The following is a 19,587-nucleotide window of genomic DNA, read 5'->3' as shown; positions in this document are numbered from 1 at the left end:
TTGGCATCGACTTGATGGCAATGCATTTGTTGTTGTTTGGTTGGTTGGTTGGTTTGGGTGAGGAATAAGGAAGTGGTCTCGAAACTGAGGGATCACCTACAGAACTCCAGTCATCAGGCTCCAAGACCAGTTCTGTGTCCAATTCCCTGAGCTGAGAGGGGAGGGGCTGCAAGGGTGGGTGGGGAAGGAAAAGAGGCCAGAATAATCCCTAGGGGTGAGCCAGTGCGCTGTGGTATTTCCTGTCAATTGAGCCCAGCCAGTCCACTCATCCCTTCATTCACCAGTGTTCACTGGCACCCTCTGGGGACACAGAGAAAGGGCAGGAGCTCCCTGCCCTCATAAAGGTGGCAGTCCATAGGGGTGGGGGATAGTCTACAGATAAGGATAGGAAGTGGGGCCATTCTCCTAGTGGGATGAGCAGAGAGGTTGTGACCATCGGGAGGTGCACAAGTTGAGGGTGTCCTCTGCAGCTCCCAGGCTTTGAGGAGAGTCCTGGAGTCAGGGATTATTGGCGGGGGCACCCCTTTTCTGCAGCTCACCCCAGGATGGGGGCTCCTCTCCCAGTTGGGATGCCCGCCTGTTTAGCGGGCGGGGGGCTCCCCCACCCCTCTCGGAGGAGCGGGGCTCTGGGAGCCGATGACAGCACACCTGAGTCAGCCCGCCGCCCACCCGCCCCTCAGCGTCTGTCTCCGCATCTTGTGATATTTCACTCCCTGGGAGCCAGCCCCACTGCGCTCCGGAGGCAGCTCCGCAAACAAACCCAGCGACAGATTGTGCCGCGGCTCATTCCGGGGAAGGACGCCAAATCCCACCCTGCTACCCCCAACACTCCCTCCCCACCGCCCCCTCCAGGCCCTCTCCCCAGGCGCAGCCCAGCAGGGTGGGTCTCAGGAAACACACGCAAGCGGGTTCTGGAGATGGAGGGCGGGCAGGAGTCCCAGGAACGCCCCTATCCGCCCCAGCCTGACCTGGAAAAGAGACAGGCCTGGAAAGGTAATCTGGGTGCCGAGAAAGAAAGGCCTGGAATCCCGAAGGGCCGTGGACAGAGTCAACAGCGGGCGCCGGAGCGTGGAGGTGCCAGTGGGCTGAAACCAAAACGCACGTGCCATATGAAATCCTGACTCGCAGGGACCCCTATAGGGCAGAGTACAGCTGTCCCTTTGGGTCTCTGAGGCTGTGCATCTTCATGGGAGGAGAGAGCCTGATCTTTCTCCCACAGAACGGCTGGTAGGTTTGAGCTGCTGACCTTGTGCGGAGCAGTTCAAGGAGTAACTCACCACGGCCACCAGGGCTCCCTGCAGGAGGGCCCTGCAGCCTAATGACCTGAGGGCCAACGAGGTGGAGCATAGAGTGCAGGAGACACGGAGAGACAGTGACAGACAGAAAGACAGATGCATAGCCGGAGAAAGAGATTGGGAAAGAGAAAAGGAGAGATGGAGAGATGAGAGAGAGAACAAAGGGGGTGGGGTGGCGGGGAATGGGAAACGGGGACCATATCGTTTGAATAAGAGCGGGGGAGAAAACGAGGGAGATGGAAGACAGACAACAAGCGCGAAGCCGAGAACTACCGAATGCGCCGAGAATGAGTGGGCAGGAAGGCGAGCATTTATAAAGTGCCGTCTGTTTGCCAGGCCCTGCGCTGGACCCGGGCACATGGGAAGGGAGGGGCAGAGGATGTGTGTGTGTGCTGGGGGTGGAGGGGGGGTTCCCTCGGGAGTGGTCGCGCCGGCTCGGCTTCGCGCAGATGGCCCTGGCACCAGCTGTACGCGCACGCCGCTCCGGCAGCGCCCACCCCGCCCGCGCCGCTTGGCGACCGTCTGTGAAGTGACTCCCCCTTCGGGCCGCGCGCCTGCCCCTGGTCCCGGCCGCTCCAGAGGGCCAGGCGACAGGCGTCTCGGGGCGGGGCAGGGCCAGGCCGAGCGGGATCCTGGCCTGCACGAGCGGGCACGTGGGCACGAAGGACTCCCGGGGTCCCGGTGGGACCAGCATTCACTTCCTTCTAAAGGAGTAAAGGACGCAAGCAAGAAGCTTCGCCTAACATCTCTGGCGGGCCTCCTCCCCTCCTTTAGGGCTTCTCCTCCCCGCCCTTCCCAGCCTGCCTGCCCCCCCCCGGGGCGGGGGAGGGGAAGACTGAGACACCCTTTCTCGGACACATCACGCGTCCGCAGAAAAACCCGCGCGCACGCGCGCACACACAAGTGCGCCCAAACTTGCACCTGCTCGAAACTGCACGGAGGGGCGTCCACACCCCGGACTCCCACACTCGCGCTTCCCCTGGCCTGGCTGGCGCGCCCAGGCCCCTTCTCCCGGCCCCGCCGCGCGGGGCGACGGCAGCAGGCCCCCGGCGCTCCTCCAAGTGCCACTCCCGCGCCCCCGGCCCGTGTAAAAGGCAGCGCGCAAGCACTCCCAGTCCCACCTGCACACGCGTCCTCGAGCGCGTGCACGCCCATCTACTCACTCGCGGGCTTGCACACACAAACTCTCACATCTACGCGTATTCTCAGAGTCACACTCTCTGGGCTTGGGGTCTGCGGAAGCAAGGGAAGGCGGCCTCTCGCTGGGCTGGGAGCTCCCCGAGACCCGGGAGCTGGTGCGGGGCGCCGAGGGCGGGAGCCGGTGACCCGGGAAGTTGGGAGGTGAGAACAGGACAAGTCCACTGGGTTCCCTTCCACCGCCGCTCCCCGTCGGAAAGGGATTTCTCTAGAAGCGTGGCGCCGCGCAGGCGATCGAAGACAATTCCCCAGGTCCCCCAAGGAGGAGAGGGGGCCAGGATGGAGGGGGCGAGCGAGCCGCTCCCGCCTCCTAGTGGCCAGGAAGGGGTTAAGGCGGCAGCCAGGAAGCCAGGGAGGAGCCAGCGAGTGCGGGAAGGAGGGGGTAGTTGAGAAGCGCTTCCCCGCGATCCCCACTCTCCCTTGGCGAGCGACCGGGGTGCACGGACGCGTGCACGGACGGACCCGCGCGGGCCGCGCTGCTGGGGGGCGCCGGGCACTTGACATAGACAGCCGGCCCCAGCCCTCCCCGCCCCGTCGCGCCCGTCCTGTCCCGTCCGGGCCGATGGCTCCTCCCGAGCCCCGCAGCCCCGGGGGCGCAGGGTAGAGCACAGCGGCCCGGCCACAGCGCCCTGGGACCCTCGGGCAGCCCGGAGCCCCCGCGGTCCGTCTGGCGGGCTCGGGGAGCGCCCTGCCCCCGCCGCCCCCTCCCCAAAGCGGCGAGACAAGATGCTGCCCGGGCTCCCGCGCCTGCTGCAAGGTAGGGACCCGGGGTGGCCGGAGGAGGGTGGGCGGGGGTGGCGGAGACACCCCCTCAGGGACGGGAGCAAGGCAGCCCCTCCCCAACCCTGGCCTAGGGTGGGGCAAGCAGGGGGTTAGGGGAGCCCCGCAGGGGGCCGGCTGAGCGCCCGGCCCCGCCCCCGCCCCTCCGCTGGCTGGCCGCGGCCGGGTTGTGAGCCTGCGGGAGTGCGCGGTGTGCTCGTGACCGTGACTGAGGGGAGAAGACCAGGGGCCAGCGAGCCCGAGTCGGCTGGGGAGGGAGGTTCAGGTTCCGCCGTCCCGGCTCCACCTGCTCTCGGGAACGTGGAGGACTCGGGCCGGCTGGGGAAGCGCCGACTCAGCAACTCCTGGAGCCCCGTGCCTCAGCACTTTCTGTCACCTGGGAGGTCACAGGGGTGTGGGTAGGTGGCCGACTAGGGGGGTCAGGGGTGTAGCCAGGGCTCTAAAGGGCCCTCCCCAGTAGAACAGATGGCAGGCTAGTTCCACCGATTGAGGGATTGAGGGACGGGTGTGGGCCCGAGACAGGGGGCAGGGTTGGGTGGCGAATGGGTCCGAGGAGGGGTGGTGGGAAGAGGGTGACAAAGGTGGAGAAAGTGGTTGGGGAGGTGGGAGAAGCTAAGGAGGAAAATGAGGTATAAAGGTGAGTGGAGGGGGAGGGGGTTACAGCCCAGGAAATGGAGCTGAAGTGGGGAGGGAGAAAAGGAGAGGAGATTATGGGAGGGCTGGAAAGACATCATGACAGGGATTCAGAATTGGTGGGGGGTTACTAAATCAAAGATGAAGATGACGGCTGGAACCCTCGTTCCCCCCTCCCCCCACTCTTACTGGATCAGAAAGCAGTGGAAACTGGCTGGGGTGGTGAATAGAGATGGGGATTGGATCAGGAGGAGGGGGGCCAGGGACCCACAGATGGAGATGGGCTGGGGAGAGCTGGCTGGAGATGAGGGAAGGGAGGAGAAGAAAAGGGTGGGAGAGAGGGACCAGGGGTGGAGGCTGCCCAGAGAGGAGACAAAGAAGCTTCTGGTAACCACTTCCACGTGCAAAGCCCTGCCTTCCCACTGTGCTCCTCTCTCCTGCCAGGTTGGGGGCTCTGGGCTCAGGGCCTTGGGGGCAGCTTCAAGGGGAAGAGGGTGGGTACTCTGGCTTCGTGCTGCCATTTATATCTCTGGGCCCCGTTGGAGCCTACAGCCGCCGCCACAGTAGCTGCTTATTTTGGGGTGTCACATTCTGGCAGAGTGAGAAGCTGTTTGCAGCAGCTCTAACCCTCGTCGCCCGCGTCAGTGCCTCCCCAGGCCCCTGCGTCACTGCCATCACCACCTCCGTCCCATCTCGACTCCCACCTCCTCAGCCCCGGCCCCCTCAGCATCTGCCCTGCAGGGCCTGGCCCTTCCTCGAAGCCTGCTGGACAAGAGCCCTAAGCTACCCCTTCCAGGGCCGGAGCCCTGACCCCATCAGCTTTCTGCCCAGGGCCCACCCTGGGCCAACCCCCCTACCCTTCCTTCCATGGGACCCCCGGGGTGAGAGCATTGTTCTGGCCTCTGTTCCATCTCCTGGCCAAACCTTCTGGACACTGGTCATCTCTTCTAGGAAAGTTTCCAACAGTGCCTGGGTCTCCTAACGGTGACTCCAAAAAGCAATCCTGCCCCAGACTAGTGGCTGACCCAGCCCCAGACACCTGGGCTCCATGTGTACCCCCCACTTCCTCTCAAGGCCATAGAGAGCTAGTCTCCAGAGACCAGAGAGACCCCTCTCACCATCCCTACCTTTTAATGTGGGCTCCACCTTGCACTAGTTGATGGCCTGAGGCAGCCTACTGCCTGTTCCAGAGCCTCCCTTCCCTCTGGGGAAAACTGGGGACCATAATGGGGACCTTAGAACAGGATATGTGATGAGTGCTCTAATCTCTGGATCAAAAAGTTGATGTGTGAAAATAGGCTGCCTGGCACACAGTAGGTGCTTAATAGCAGGTGGTCCCCTCCTTTATACCCACTTTACCCAGCCGCCAAGTCAGGCCATCTTCAGCAGACTTGGTGGGAGGACTGGGGAGAGGATAGGGTGGGCAGCGAGGGGAGTAGGGGCAGCTGTAGAAGGACTTCCCCTGCCCATCTCGTGGACAGATGAGATAAAGGCTTCCGAGAGAGATACAGAAGGCAAGGCTGTCAGGGATCAGCCCTGCCCTTTTCCAACCCCAAGGGACTCCCTGTCAGATGACATGTCACTTTAGAGGGTGCTGAGGGTCCCCCTGCCACCTGCCATCCCTGACACCCTGTGCCTTTTGCCCCAGTCTCTACTGGGAATCACAACTTGGGGACCGGAGCGGAGCAAGGAGGCTCTGAAGTGGTAGCCAAGAGACTGAGACATGGCTGGGGAAGGGAGCTGAATGAGGCCAGAAAGGGGAAGGGCATCCAGCAGGCGGGAATGAGAGGACAGGAGGCAGAGAAAGGCGCAGCTTGCTAGCCTCCGCTGCCTGCCTGCTGCCCAGGGCACTGGAGAGCTGGGCCTGGGGGCCGAGAAGCCTGGAGCCCCCCACCTTCCCCTCCTCCTCGCCTCCAGTGAGAGCTGCAGCCTGAATTATGGATGAGGCTCCTTGGGTTACAGCTGCTTTGCGGTGAGGGCCAGAAATGGCAACAGAGTCGCTGGCACGAAGCAGCTGCCATGGCAGGGGTCCCCCACTCAGGGTCCCTCCTCCAAGAGCCTGCAGGGACCACCGTCCTGGGCTGGGGTAGGTGGGCTACAGTGAGGCAGGGGGTTACTGGACAAGAGAGGAAGTGTCAGAGAGAGGGGAGCATTGTCCACATGGAGGACTTTGGAGGTAGGGGTTGTGGGTGAGGGATGCATGGGGGCCCTTGCCAACTCTGGGTGACCTCCGTGCTGGAGGGACTAGGGGACTGGCCCCCATCCTTGGGCCCTCTGGGCCTGCATGACCCTTTCTGCTGTCAGGTAGCCGGCAGCCCTGGAGGGTGCGGGAGCTCCTCTGTAATCCTCCAGAGGGAGGCTAGGATTAAGGGATCAGGGAAGGATTTGGCTTCCTCTGGTGTCAAGTCCTTGGGGAAGCAGAGCTGAGAGGGTGACTCGGACAGGAAGGGAAGTGGCCTGGCTGGGTGTCAGGAGCCTCCTTTCTGGCCCTCGGCCCATCACCACTTGGCTGTGTGACCTTGGGCAAGTCACTTGCCCTCTCTGGGCCCCGTTTCCACCTCAGTGGAGCAGGAGGTTGGACCCGGTGATCCTGGAGAATCTTTCCAGCTCTGCCATGACCATGTCTATGCCCCGGTCCCCAAGCATCATGACACCCACCCGGTTGAGTTCCCCCACCATGCTCCCTCGCCCCACCCCTGCCTGGTTCGGATGAGGGGTGAGAGACAGGCTCCTCCACCCCACGTGGCTCGGAGCACCCAGGGAGGAGAAAGTAATCGTGAAACGCCGCCCGGGGGAGGGGTGAGAAGGGCCGAGAAAGGCAGAGGCGGTGTGAACGAATGGAACAGCAGTGGCTGTGTCACCGGGTATTATTACATCACACCCAGCCTACACACGCATGGGCCCGGCGCTCACACACGCGGAGGACAGCCAGCACACGCTCTCGCGCACACACTCACAGGCATCGCCCCCCACCCTGAGCCCACCCCTGTGGTGTGTTCCCACCAGAGGCGGCCACTGGAGCAGCTGGGAGGCCACTGCCACACCTGGCTTGGTGGCACTTCAGGTGGTCAGCAGCTGGCTCACAGTCCCCCAGAATCACATGCACATGAGTTCTTACACTCTGTTCTCGGGAGCGGGAGATGCTCGAGGCCCTGCACACAGGAGCTGCCGGTAGGTGCGAGGCGCAACTTCAGAGTAGTCACACCCAAAAACACCCGTTCAGTCCCTCCTGGGCCTAGGAGCCAGAGAACCTGGCCATTGGGATCAAGGGCCAGGCTCCACCCCTCTGGCCTCATAGGCTTCTCATGTTGCCTCTAGGCAATGGAGGTGAATCACTGCCTAGCTTGCCCCAGGGCACCCTTCCCTCCAGAATTGCTATCAGCTGCAGTCAGGGCGGGTGGCAAGGGTGATGAGGGGACTTGTACCCCCTGTGATGGCACAGGAACACCGGGGGTGGCAGAAGACTCGTTAGCCCCCAGCCCTTTGCCCTCACGGGGCCTGCTCTGTCTGTATCAGGTGGGACTTGACTATGTCTAACCCTCAAAAGTTCCTTTTGGGGGGGAAAAAAAACGATAATAAATTAGAGTGATTTTGGAGGAGAGACGCTGGGGGGTGGCGGTGAAGGATGCTGGGCTCACCCAGCGATGCTGACTCTGCAGGGGGAGCTCGGGAAGCTGCATTCTCTCTGAGACTCTAGTCTAGGTTGCAGGTGGTGGGAGAACCACGTGAGCCCGGGGCCCTCAGGGCTCCCCATTTGAGGGACACGGCAGGAAGAGGGGAGAGAGGGGGCGAGGGGCACCAAGTGAAGCCGGTCCATCCCCAGGCTGGCCAGGTGGCCTTAGAGTCACAGAGGCTCTCAGGTCTGACTCAGTGGCTCTCACCTGGGGCCATTAGTTTAGCCCAGGGGCCAGCTGGCAGGGTCTGGAGACAGCTGGCTGCCATCACTGTGTCTGCTGGCATCTGCTCAGACAGAGTTGCTACTGAGCCCTCTACCAACAGCAGCACCCCCTCCCCCAGAAACAGTCGGGCCAAGTGTTCCTACTGAGGGGGGAAAGCCCTGTCCCTAAACCAGTTCAGGCACAGAGGGGAAAGACTGGGCGGAAAGTCCCGATGTGTGCCAGAAACTTGAAACACATCCTAGTGCCCTGTATAATATCCACTTGGGACATCTCTAGCTTTCCACATATCAGGACCCTCAAAAAGGAGACGGGGCCAGCGCTTCTTGGGACTCTGAAGTTGCACTCAGAACAGCCCCCACTCCTTGTCCCCCAACACACACACACACACACACACACACACACACACAATTTAGCCCTGGCCTTTACAGAGTGGGCAGGCCCCAGGTGGCCAGCACGCCCGGCCCTGCAGCCTGCCCAGCAAAGCCCTCCCCTCTCTCCACAGGTCCTGCCTCGGCCTGTCTCCTGCTGACGCTCCTGGCCCTGGCCCTGGCCCCTGCAGCTCCCAGCTGCCCTATGCTCTGTACCTGCTACTCATCCCCACCCACCGTCAGCTGCCAGGCCAACAACTTCTCCTCGGTGCCGCTGTCCCTGCCACCCAGCACGCAGCGACTCTTCCTGCAGAACAACCTCATCCGCACGCTGCGGCCCGGCACCTTCGGGCCCAACCTACTCACCCTGTGGCTCTTCTCTAACAACCTCTCCACCATCTACCCGGGCACCTTCCGCCGCCTGCAGGCGCTCGAGGAGCTGGACCTGGGCGACAACCGCCACCTGCGCTCGCTGGAGTCCGACACCTTCCAGGGCCTGGAAAGGCTGCAGTCCCTGCATCTGTACCGCTGCCAGCTCAGCAGCCTGCCCGGCAACATCTTCCGAGGCCTGGTCAGCCTGCAGTACCTCTACCTCCAGGAGAACAGCCTGCTCCACCTCCAGGTAAGCCTGCCCTGCCGCATCACCCTCCTGCCTCAGCAGCGCCTTCTACTTCCCTGCCCCAATTCTAAGTCTAAGGAGCGCTGGTGAACATCACGGCCGGCAGTTCAAAACCACCAGCAAGCACCTCCTTCAAGAAAGTCTGGACTTTCTACTCTCGTAAACCACTAGGAGTCAGCACTGACCCAATGGCAGTGAGTTTGCGTTTGGGCTTGGGTTTCTAAGTTTAAGGAGCCAGGCTGACATCATGATTACAAGTTGGGCTGCTAACTGCAAGGGCAGCAGTTCGAAACCACCAGCCCCTCCGCAGGGAAAAAGGTGTGACTTTCTACTCCCGTAAAGAGTTACTATCTCAGAAACCCACTGGGGCAGTTCTACACTCTCTCATGGGGTCGCTGTGAGTTGGCATAGATTCAATGGCAGTGAGTTTGTTTTTTCCTAAGTTTTAGAGGGTCCCGGTGGTACAGCAGGGTAAGCATTGTTGGACTGCTGACTGCATGGTCAGTGGTTCAAACCCAACGACCACTCTTTGGGAGAAAGATGAGGCTGCCTGCTCCTGTAGATTTAATCGGGGCGGTGGTTTTTCTCAGTTCTGTCTCAATTTTCTTCACTCGGCTATTCTGTCTGCCTTCCTTGGTCTACCCTGTGTGGTCGGCCCCCAACACATCTGTGTTTGGGGATGAACAGAGAGGTTGGTAGTGTCAACCCACCCAGAGCCCCTCAGAAGTAAGGCCTGGCAATTCGCTTCCGTACTGACCCCTGGTGTTCACTGCCACTGAGAGCTCCGATGCGTGCAGGGTAGAACTATGTGTGCCCCACAGAGGCTCCAAGGCAGTCACCAGGCCTGTCTTCTGAGCTGCCTCTGGGTGGCTTCCATCCGCCGACCTTTCAGCTTCCGGTTCAACTTGTGACCGATTACGCTGCCCAGGGAGCAGCCGCTGGAAGCCCCAGTTTGGGCAGTTCTGCTCTGTAACAGTGTCTCTGTGAGAATCAACTTGAAGGCAACGGGTTTGGGTTCCACTTCTCTCACGCCAACTTTCCTAGCCCCTCTCGCCTTCTCCCTCTGCCTGTCTGTCGGTCTACCCCTTTTGGTCCCTCTCTGCCTCTCTCCACTAACTTGCCTCCTCCATCTGTCTGTCTCCCTTCACACACCCACTCCACACACACACCCATGTCTGTCTGGGTGCATGCACGCATCTCTTTCTGTGGTTCCCCGCCCCCCACCTGCCATTTGCCTTTAGGGGACTCTGCCAAGAGGCCTGTGGCAGCTTTCTCACCCCACCCCCACCTGGGTCCTCCCACAACCTGAGAGGGCAGAATCACTAGCCCCAGTGTATTATAGAAGGTTCTGCCTCTTACCAGCCTCCTGGGCAATGGGGCAGAGGGAAACCCCACCTTCTAGAGCACTGGTTCTCAACCTTCCTCATGCCGGGACCCTTTCGTGCAGTTCCTCAGGTGGTGATGACCCCCAACCATAAAATTATTTTCATTGCTACTTCATCACTGTCATTTTGCTACTGTTATGAATCGGGTGACCCCTGTGAAAGGGTCGTTCGACCCCCAGAGGGGTCTCGACCCACAGGTTGAGAACCACTGTTCTAGAGCCTTGTCCCTCAAACCGGTCCCCTCTGCTTGGGGGAAGACAATGACAGAGGGGAGGCAAAGCAGTCAAAGCAGCGGGAACACAGATGCCCTGGAAACGGAAGGAATAGCAGTCATTGTTATTTATTTTGATTATTATTGATCTAATTATTGTTTACTGTTGTTGTTATGTTGACTGTTTGACAGTCAATTCCTCCCATTTCATTTCCCCAGGAAGCAGCCACACACCTCCAAACCACCCAGGGGGGAAAAGATCCCTCTTCTTTCTACACTGCCTCTGACTTGGAGCGGGTAGGGGAATCCAAAACCCCTGCCCCACAGACCTGGAAGGCCAGTCCTCCTCCACAGCTGGGGGGTGGGGGTGGTGAACCGCTGGTCTCCAGGTCCGGCCACGGTTGATAGTGCTGTTTGTGTGAGGACCCACCCTGTGCTAGGTACTGAGGGACAGCCATGCCAAACAGGCAGCAGTCCCCTGCCTTCACAGAAATACCCTTACAGTGGGCAGACAGAAATGGTTTGTGCTCAGTGGAACTGACAGGTGGAACCCACCCAGCATGCCTTGGGAGAAAGGCCTGGCGAGCTACTTCTGGAAAGACAGCAGCCAAGAAAAGCCTTTGGAGCGCTTCTGCTCTGTGACCCACGGGCCGAGGGGAGTTGGCATGAGCTTGACAGCTTTTTCAGGGGGGTGGGAGGGAGGAGGCCAGCTGGAAGTCAAATGGATAGTAGGATGGGAAACGATGCTGTGTGGTATTATTATTGTATCCAGAATAATTCCATGCACACACTGTGGGCCGTGCGAAGCACTTGGCGGGTCTCAACTCTGCCGTTGGCCAGAAGGGTGACTTCTTTATAAACCTCTTGGGCCTCGGTTTTCCCATCTGGAAAAGGGGAGGTAGCAGTAGCCCCTATCTCCTAGGGATCTTACAAGGATGAAATACATGAATAATTTGTAAAGCCCTTAGAATAGTGCTTGGCATACGGTAAGCACTATGTAAATGCTTGTTAAGAAGCTATTAAGAAAAACCAACCAGAGAAATGTCATCCAGCAGCTGCAGGGGTGGCCTGAGAACATGCTTGTCTATGAACCTAGAGATTGGAGTCAACTTCAAAGACTTCCCTGAGGTCCTGGGGGTCCCTGGAACTCTGAACCCTTATCTTGTGTTACCTAATTTACCCAGCACATCACAGCCTCCCTGGAATCCTGCTGGCGTGGCAGGTTGAGCACTGACCTGCTACCCCAAAGGTCTTAAGCAGGCACTGCTCCACAGGAGAAAGATGAGGCGGTCTGTTTCTGCAGAGATTGACAGCTGCAGAACCCCCAGGGAGAGGTTCTACTCTGCTCCCACAGGCTCACTATGAGTTGGAATCAACTCAGCACAGGTGGATTTGGGGTTTGATTTGGGCTGCCCTTTACACAATGAACCCGTGCACCCTATCTCATTTGCACATCTCGTCAGGAGATGGGGGTCCCAAAGTGGTACAAGAGGTTCACATACTGACTGCTCACCAAAAGGTTGGAAATCTGACTCCACCCAGAGGCACCTCACAAGAAAGGACAGGGGAGCTACTTCTGAAAAACAGCCTTCTGGGGACGAGGGGGAGCCAAACAACCCGCTGGCTCACAGTTCTCCCCTGACATATCTGGAGTCACCCTGAGGGGAGGTTGGCTTGGTGGCCACTGGGTGGTGGCGATGGTGGTGGTTTGGGCTTCGGAGATGGTTGTCATCCTTCTTGCCAGCCAAGAAACGGGTGTCCCAAGACCCCATAACTCAGTGGTTTTCCACCTTCCTAATGCCGCGACCCTTTCATACAGTTCATGCAGTGGTGACCCCCCCAACCATAAAATTATTTTCGTTGATACTTCATCACTGTCATTTTGCTACTGTGATGAATCGGGCGACCTCTGTGAAAGGATCGGTCAACCCACAAAGGGGTGGCGACCCGCAGGTTGAAAACCGCTGTCCTAACTCTTGGAGGGCTCTAACGGCCTCTCAGTTGGTCTCATAAACCCTTGGGCCTGTGAGTGAGGGCTCTATGTTCTCAGCATCCCATTGAACTTCACAGCAGTGCAGCCATGGAGTCAGCTGTGCACATTGACACGGAGGAAGGTTCCCAAGGCCCAGGGGCCTGCCTGATGCTACACATCGGACAGAGTCACAAGGTCTGACCACAACTAAGTCCATTTTCAACACCAAGGAGCCCCCATTAGGGTTTGTCTGGGCAGGGGATGTCCTCAGAGGCGCCGCACAGCCTACCAGGCTGAGGGTGGCATCCCAGCTCCTGTATGCCTTTGGAGGAAACATTACTTAGCCTCTTTCCCTCTCCACCTCCTCATCTACAAAATGGCAATGATAATCCCAAAACCAAGCTCACTGCCATTGAGTTGATGGTGACTCAAAGCGGCCCTATAGGGCAGAGTGGAACTACCCAGGTGAGTGTCTGAGACTGTAACTCATTACAGGAGTTGAAAGCCCTGTCTTTCTCCCGAGGAGCTGCTGAGGGGTTCGAAGTACTGACCTTGCAGTTAGCAGCCCAACTGGTAACCACACCACCACCAGGGCTCCTAGGGTGACAATAGCACTCTGTGATTTTATGGCTGATCTAAGGGAGGAATGTGAGTTTGAGAACATAAGACATTTTGGCACACCCAAAAGGACAGAGGTTCTGATCCATCCGGCAGCACCTCAGAAGAAAGGTCTGGCCATCTATCCTGAAGAACTAGCTCCTAAAAGTCCTACGGAGCACAGCTCCCCTGATACCCTGGGGGCGGCCATGAGTCCGTGCCAGCCCCACAGCAACAGGTGATGGAGTGTTGGGTAGGTAGTTAATAGTACTAGTACTTCTGAGACCTCCTTACCAACACACATCGATGAGTGGGTCGCAGGGAAAGACCTGGGATCAGAGGGCCCGCGTTTGAATCCTCACACTGAGACGTTCTGATGATACTGTGTTAGGAAGTTGCCTCCCCTCTCCCTGAACCTCTGTTTCCTCATCTGTAAACTAGGAGTGACAGTCACACCATCCTCAAAGAACAGCGACAAGGAGTGAGTTTGTGTGTCTAAAGCACATGCACTGGTATGGAATAAACCGTGTCATGGTGACCCAACAGCCCCCGAACTCCCCCTTTGTCAGCTCTCCGGCTCAGAGCAGTCAGGGTCTAGGGTCAGGACCAGCCTGGGCAGATACCCACCTCTGGGGTGTGCTTGGGCTGTCTGGAGTGGGAAGTGGTGGTTCCGCACACCCTGGCATGAGTGGTCCTGGGCATCATGGGAAGGGGGTGTCTTCACACCTGGCCTTTTATAGAGGAGCAAGAAACAGTGTTCTTGCCTGTGAACTGCCTGGCGGAACTAGGCTGGGAGCTGCCACAGGCAGGTGAGGAAACACGTGGGCTGGGGTGAGAGGCACCAGGTGCAGGTGTGAGCTGGGAGGGAGCCAGGCCTGCCCAGGAGGGGGGCTGTGGAGGTCCGAGGAGAGCCGTGGGTGGAAGCGCCCGCTGCCTGGAGGCCACTCCTGTGTTCCCGGGAGTCCGTCGCCCTGCTCTCATGGAGCTCATCTCCGACGTAAACGATAAAGACACCGGTTCTCTTTGCAGTGTAGCAGCTTGTGTGGTATTGGAGAGATCTCTGCACCCAGGCAAGCCTGGGTCTGAATCCAATTTGCTCTGTGGCTTTGGGCAAATGACTTAACCACTCTGAGCCTCAACGGACCCATCTGTAAGGAGGCCTGGACCTCAGGCTGAGGTTGGTTGTGAGAATGAAAGGACTGGGCTTGGTGTCTGGCTCAGAGTAAGCTCCCAGCGAATGCTATTGTTCTTCGGTGCCGCCCAGTCGGTTCCGACTCACACTCACTCCAAGTACAACCGAACAAGACACTGGCCGGTTCTGTGTCACCCTCACAGTTGTGGATGGCATGAAGCCCAGTGATGTAGCCACTGTGTCCCTCCTTCTCCTTGAGGGTCTTCCTCTTTTCCAGTGACCCCATTTTACCAATTCATGGTAACGGTCATTTCCCTTGAGGGGCTCTGGGCCTGCCATGGGCTAGGTATCAGCTGCCCTCTGCAAGGTCGGTGGTTCAGAACCACCAGCTGGATGAGGCTGCCCGCTCCCATACAGAGATACTCTTGGAAACCTTGTATGGAGTCACACAAGTCAAAACCAACTCAATGGCATTGGGATTTTTTGGTTTTTTGCTGCTGTTTTTTTTAAAAATTATTCCTTCCAGAGTCCCTGGGTGGTCTAACTGGGTGACCTGCTTGACTACTAACTAAAAGCTTGGAGGGTCAAGTCTACCCAGAGGTGCCTCTGAAGAAGAGCCTGGTGATCGGTGTGCAAAAAATCAACTGTTGCAACCTCTATGGAGTAGTCCTGCTCGGTCACACAAGGCGTCACCACGAGTTGGCGTGACACCAGTGGTGACCAGTTGATCAGCTCCCCCATTAGACAGAGAAGACGTCCAGGTTCAGCCGGCTCCCTTGGCTGGCTAGTCAGGGGCTCAGTCTAGCACTCACCCCAGCCTGACAACAGGGGTCCCAGGGTGGCACAAACAGTTGGCACTCAACTATTAACCTAGAGGTTGGCAGTTTGAAACCACCCAGCAGCACCGAGGAAGAAAGGCTGGGTGGTAAGCTTTAGTGAAGATTGCAGCCAACGAGCCCCTAGGGGGCAGTTCTACCCTGTAACTGAGGGAGTCACCCTCAGACAGACTTGACATGGCAGCACAGATGTTGAGGGCTTTTTTGGCTGACTCCAGAGTGAAATTGTTCAGTGCCTTGTCTGTGAAGCTCGAATTCTCACCCACCACATGTTAGCTGTTGTCTTCTCTGAGCCCACTCCCCAACCTCTGAAATGGGGCTGATGATATTACAGGTTGGGCTGCTAACAGTAAGGTCAGCAGTTCGAAACCACCAGCCCCTCCAGGGGAGAAAGATAGGGCTTTCTACTCTTGTAGAGTTAGGGTCTGGGAAACCCACAAGGCCAGTTTTACCTTGCCCCTACCAGGTCGCTATGAGTTGGCATTGACTCGATGGCTGTGTGTTTGGGTTTGGGTTTTGGGTTTTTTTTAATAGGGTTGTTCACTGACCCTTGAGGGTCGGTGGGGAAAAGGAAGACCCTCAGAAAGATGGATTGATATCAAGGGGCTAAAACAGGCCCGGGTGGGGGAGGTTGTTCTGTGGTACATCAACAGTAGCTAACCAGGGTTCTAGGAGCCCTGGTGGCTCAGTGGTTAAGCACTCCACTGCTAAATGAAAGGTCAGTGGTTCAAACCTACTGCATTTGCAGTAGAAAGCTAAGGCAGTCTGCCCCTGTGGGACCACAGCTTTGAAAACACAGTGGGACCATTCTATTCCGCTGGCAGCGGTTAGGGGCATTGTAAGGTTGAAGTAGGGTTGTGATGGCCAATGACAGCGTGGGTTCTGGGTGGTCCCCAGGAGAGCTCATTCAATCAAGGCTTAATGGTGCTGATGCTGGTGCTTCTTTCTGGCGAGCTCTGTGAGCAGGGGTGCCTTTGGGCAGGGCGGCTGCTCAGCACTGCTTGGGTGAATGGCGGGTGCACTCCCCAGCTAGCCTACTCATAAATATCAGATGAGATAACATCTGAAAGATCAACAACCCCAAGTGCCTCTTTCACAAGCTGGGGCCCAGAGAGGTGCTTGGCGCTGCCCAGGGTCACACCGCCCAGTGGGGCTGACTGGAGTCAGAACCCGGAAGTTGGAGGGAGGTGAGGCTTAAAGCAGGATGCTATCCGGGAATGGGGGTGGGATGGATGCTTCTGTGAGCTTCCAAATGGATGCAGAAAGCTGTAAAGCAGCCCAGTGAGGTGCGGTGGGGGGGCGGGGGGAGGATGTGGTCTTGCAGATGAAGAGGATGTGCTGAGGAGGTGGGGTGGGGGAAGGGCGAGGGCAAGTGCTCTGCGAGTCAAGAGCTTATTAATGCACAGACAACGGGTTTCACAGTGGAGCGAGGAAAGCCCGGATTAGGGCGCTACATCCGGGGAAGTGGATTTGGCAATAGCTTGTGGGTGGTGGGGTAGACCCCAAGGCTGAGGCTCCGAAGAGAGGGACACACGAAGTCGGCAGAGAACTGAAGTGGGGAGAGGCACGGTGGAATTCTGGGGTCTGCATGGCGGGGCTCCGGGCTAGAGGCACCTCAATTCCCTGAGATCTCCTATCTGTACCCGCCTCTGAAATGTCCGTTATCCCTGCTTCCTCTCCCCCATCTCCGCCCTCCTCTCCGCACCTCCAGACCACACTGAGCGGTGTCCTACTCTTGTTGACATTTCATGAAAAGAAGAAACCCCATCACTCACAGTGATGACAGGGACTGGACAGGCCAGGTGGAGTGGGCTGAGGTGGCGGGGTGGGGGGTGAGGGGACGGTTCAGGGAGCTAGTTGGAGACCTGAGCCAGGATTGGGGTGGTGGCAGCGGGAGGCGGGGAAGCTAGTGTCAGAGGCTGCGCACGAAGGTTGAGGGGAGACGGATCTCAATGTGGCCAAGAAGAGGGTGCTTGGCAGGCTTAGTTCCTGCCGGAGAGAGTGGATGCCAGATGGGAGGGGGCGAGCACCCGCGGGAGCACAGGAAGGTGGGAGCTGGGAGGTGGGGCATTCCCAGGCAGGGAAGGGAGGGCATGCTTGTCCCTAGACCCAGAGCTCCTGGCACCTGCTGACCCAGCAATGTCTCGGGGCTATGGGATTCTGGCAAGCCTCTCCCCAACCCAACCCTGAAAAGAGGGCTGTGCTGGGGTCCCCATGCACTGACTCCCAGTCCTGGACCCTAAGCTGGTGAAATGGTGAAGATGCAGTGGCCAGGCCCCCTCGCCAGACAAGGAACCACTCCACTACCGTTCAAATTCCGACTCAGCACCCTACGAGGCAGAGTGGAATGGTGCTGCAAGGTTCCCTAGGCCCGTAACTCGATGAAATGGACTGACACTGGCTGTAACAGTGGGCTGTTCTGAGGCTGGCACTGGACCGGGCAGTGTTGCGTTCTGTTGGACATAGGGGCTGCCAGGAATGAGTTAGTACCGACACCTCACAACGTTCCCAGAAGCAGACTGCCACATCTCTCTCCCAAGGAGTGGGTTCAATTCGCCAACATTGGGTTCGCATCCACGTGCTTTCACCGCTGCGCTACCCGGGCTTCTTTGGCAGGATCCAGTAGTCCCTACAGTTCGGTTTCAGCAGCAGCAGCAGCAGCAGCAGCACCTAGGACTAGGGAAAGGCCTGCAGGCTCACCCTGAAGACCCACCCAGACCTGCAGCTTTGTAGGTCTGGGGGCGGGGCTAGGGAGCACTGTTTTTAAAAGCCCGCCGCCCAGGGATTCTGCTCCTGCTGCTGTTTGAGAACCACTGACGCCAAGTCTACTGCGTGTCCCTCCGAAAGGAGAGGCGAGGAGGCAGGATTCGAACCCAAAGCCAGGAATCAAAAGGTGGCTCCAGTCTACCCTCCCTCCCCTTTCCCTCTTATTGGCAGGGCCCATGAGAAGCACAGCTGGGGGAGGTCCAGGCGGGGGACCACTCTCTTGGACGCCCCTCCCTCTCTCCACAGGATGACCTGTTCGCGGACCTGGCCAACCTGAGCCACCTCTTCCTCCACGGGAACCGCCTGCGGCTGCTCACGGAGCACGTGTTCCGCGGCCTGGGCAGCCTGGACCGGCTGCTGCTGCACGGGAACCGGCCGCAGGGCGTGCACCGCGCGGCCTTCCGCGGCCTCAGCCGCCTCACCATCCTCTACCTGTTCAACAACAGCCTGGCCTCGCTGCCTGGCGAAGCGCTGGCCGACCTGCCCGCGCTGGAGTTCCTGCGGCTCAACGCCAACCCCTGGGCCTGCGACTGCCGCGCGCGCCCGCTCTGGGCCTGGTTCCAGCGCGCGCGCGTATCCAGCTCCGACGTGACGTGCGCCACGCCCCCCGAGCGCCAGGGCCGCGACCTGCGCACCCTCCGCGAAGCCGACTTCCTGGCCTGCCCGCCCGCGGTGCCCACGCGGCCAGGCAGCCGCGCCCGCGGCAACAGCTCCTCCAACCACCTGTACGGGGTGGCCGAGGCCGGGGCGCCCCCCGCCGACCCGTCCACCCTTTACCGAGACCTGCCCGCCGAGGACCCGCGGGGGCGCCAGGGCGGGGACGCGCCCACGGAGGACGACTACTGGGGGGGCTACGGGGGCGAGGACCAGCGGGGCGAGCAAACGTGCCCCGGCGCCGCCTGCCAGGCGCCCCCGGACTCCCGCGGGCCCGCGCTCGCCGCCGGGCTCCCCACCCCTCTGCTTTGCCTCCTGCTGCTGGCGCCCCATCACCTCTGACTGCGGTGCTGAGACTGTAGGGGACCGGGGTGCCCCCGGAGCTGGGGCAGTGCCCCTAGTCTCCACCCTTGGTCTGGCGGCCTCCCGTCCCCCCTCCTACAGTCCCCTCTACCCTGGGACCAGGCCACCCAGTCTGGGTGGATGGCGTCTCCAGGAGGGCGTGTCCGGGGGCTCCGCCCTTGCCTCCTCCAACTCCGGCCCCGTTAACTCTCCCCCTTTTTAAAGCTGGGCAGCCCCCCCCCAAAGCTGCTGGTCCCCCCACTTTCCCAAGGCCCGCAGTGGACTCCCAGGGGGAATCTGCCTGCAGAGCAGCTCTTGCCGCGGAGACTTTGGAAAACTGCGGGGAAGAGCTCTACCCGGGAGATGATGGCAGGAGGGACGTCTCGCCCACGCTGACCCCAGAGCCCTGCCCCCTTTGTCCCACCCCACCCCACCCCCAGCCTCCCGACACTGGAGGAATATTTTTCTCCTAAGTCTACCCTGGACACTTTTTAGGGCACCTAGAGAGACCGTTCCTCTCCACCATTTGCCCCTGTGTGAAGAACAAAAACAATTGTTTGGGGACAAAAAATTTATTAAAAAATTCTATTATTTTATCTCCTTCTGTTAAGATTTGTTGGTGGAGGACCTGAAAAGTGGGACATTGGGTTTAGAGCGGTAAGGGTTTCAGGGCTGAAGAGGGTTAAAGCTTCCACATGACATCAGAGCCTCTGGTGGAGCCAATGGTTAGGCACCAGACTCCAGACCATTGAGTCAATGCTGACTCATAGCAACCCCCGTGGGTTTCAGAGACCATAACTGTTGATGGAGTAGAAACCCCCGTCTTTCTCCAGCAGGGCTACTGGTCGTTTTGAACTGCAGGCCATGCAGATTTCAGCCCCTCTCATAACCTCTACAGCAC

General features: G+C 59.2%; 1 protein-coding gene across 1 annotated transcript; it reads left to right on the top strand.

Annotated features, from left to right (window-relative positions):
- Positions 1–8,197: 8,197 nt before the first annotated feature.
- RTN4RL2 (reticulon 4 receptor like 2) lies at positions 8,198–19,282 on the top strand (the record flags this gene model as incomplete). The annotated part of the gene is made up of 2 exons (XM_004714904.2): positions 8,198–8,794; positions 17,937–19,282. Coding segments are annotated over 2 exons (1,347 nt in total), but the record flags the coding sequence as incomplete, so codon positions are not given.
- Positions 19,283–19,587: the final 305 nt, after the last annotated feature.

Source organism: Echinops telfairi, unplaced genomic scaffold (assembly GCF_000313985.2).
Source record: "Echinops telfairi isolate 266 unplaced genomic scaffold, ASM31398v2 ScPeMD7_7416;HRSCAF=8454, whole genome shotgun sequence".
In the NCBI taxonomy this organism is placed as follows: Eukaryota; Metazoa; Chordata; class Mammalia; order Afrosoricida; family Tenrecidae; genus Echinops; species Echinops telfairi.
This window is presented reverse-complemented; position numbering and strand designations above follow the sequence as displayed.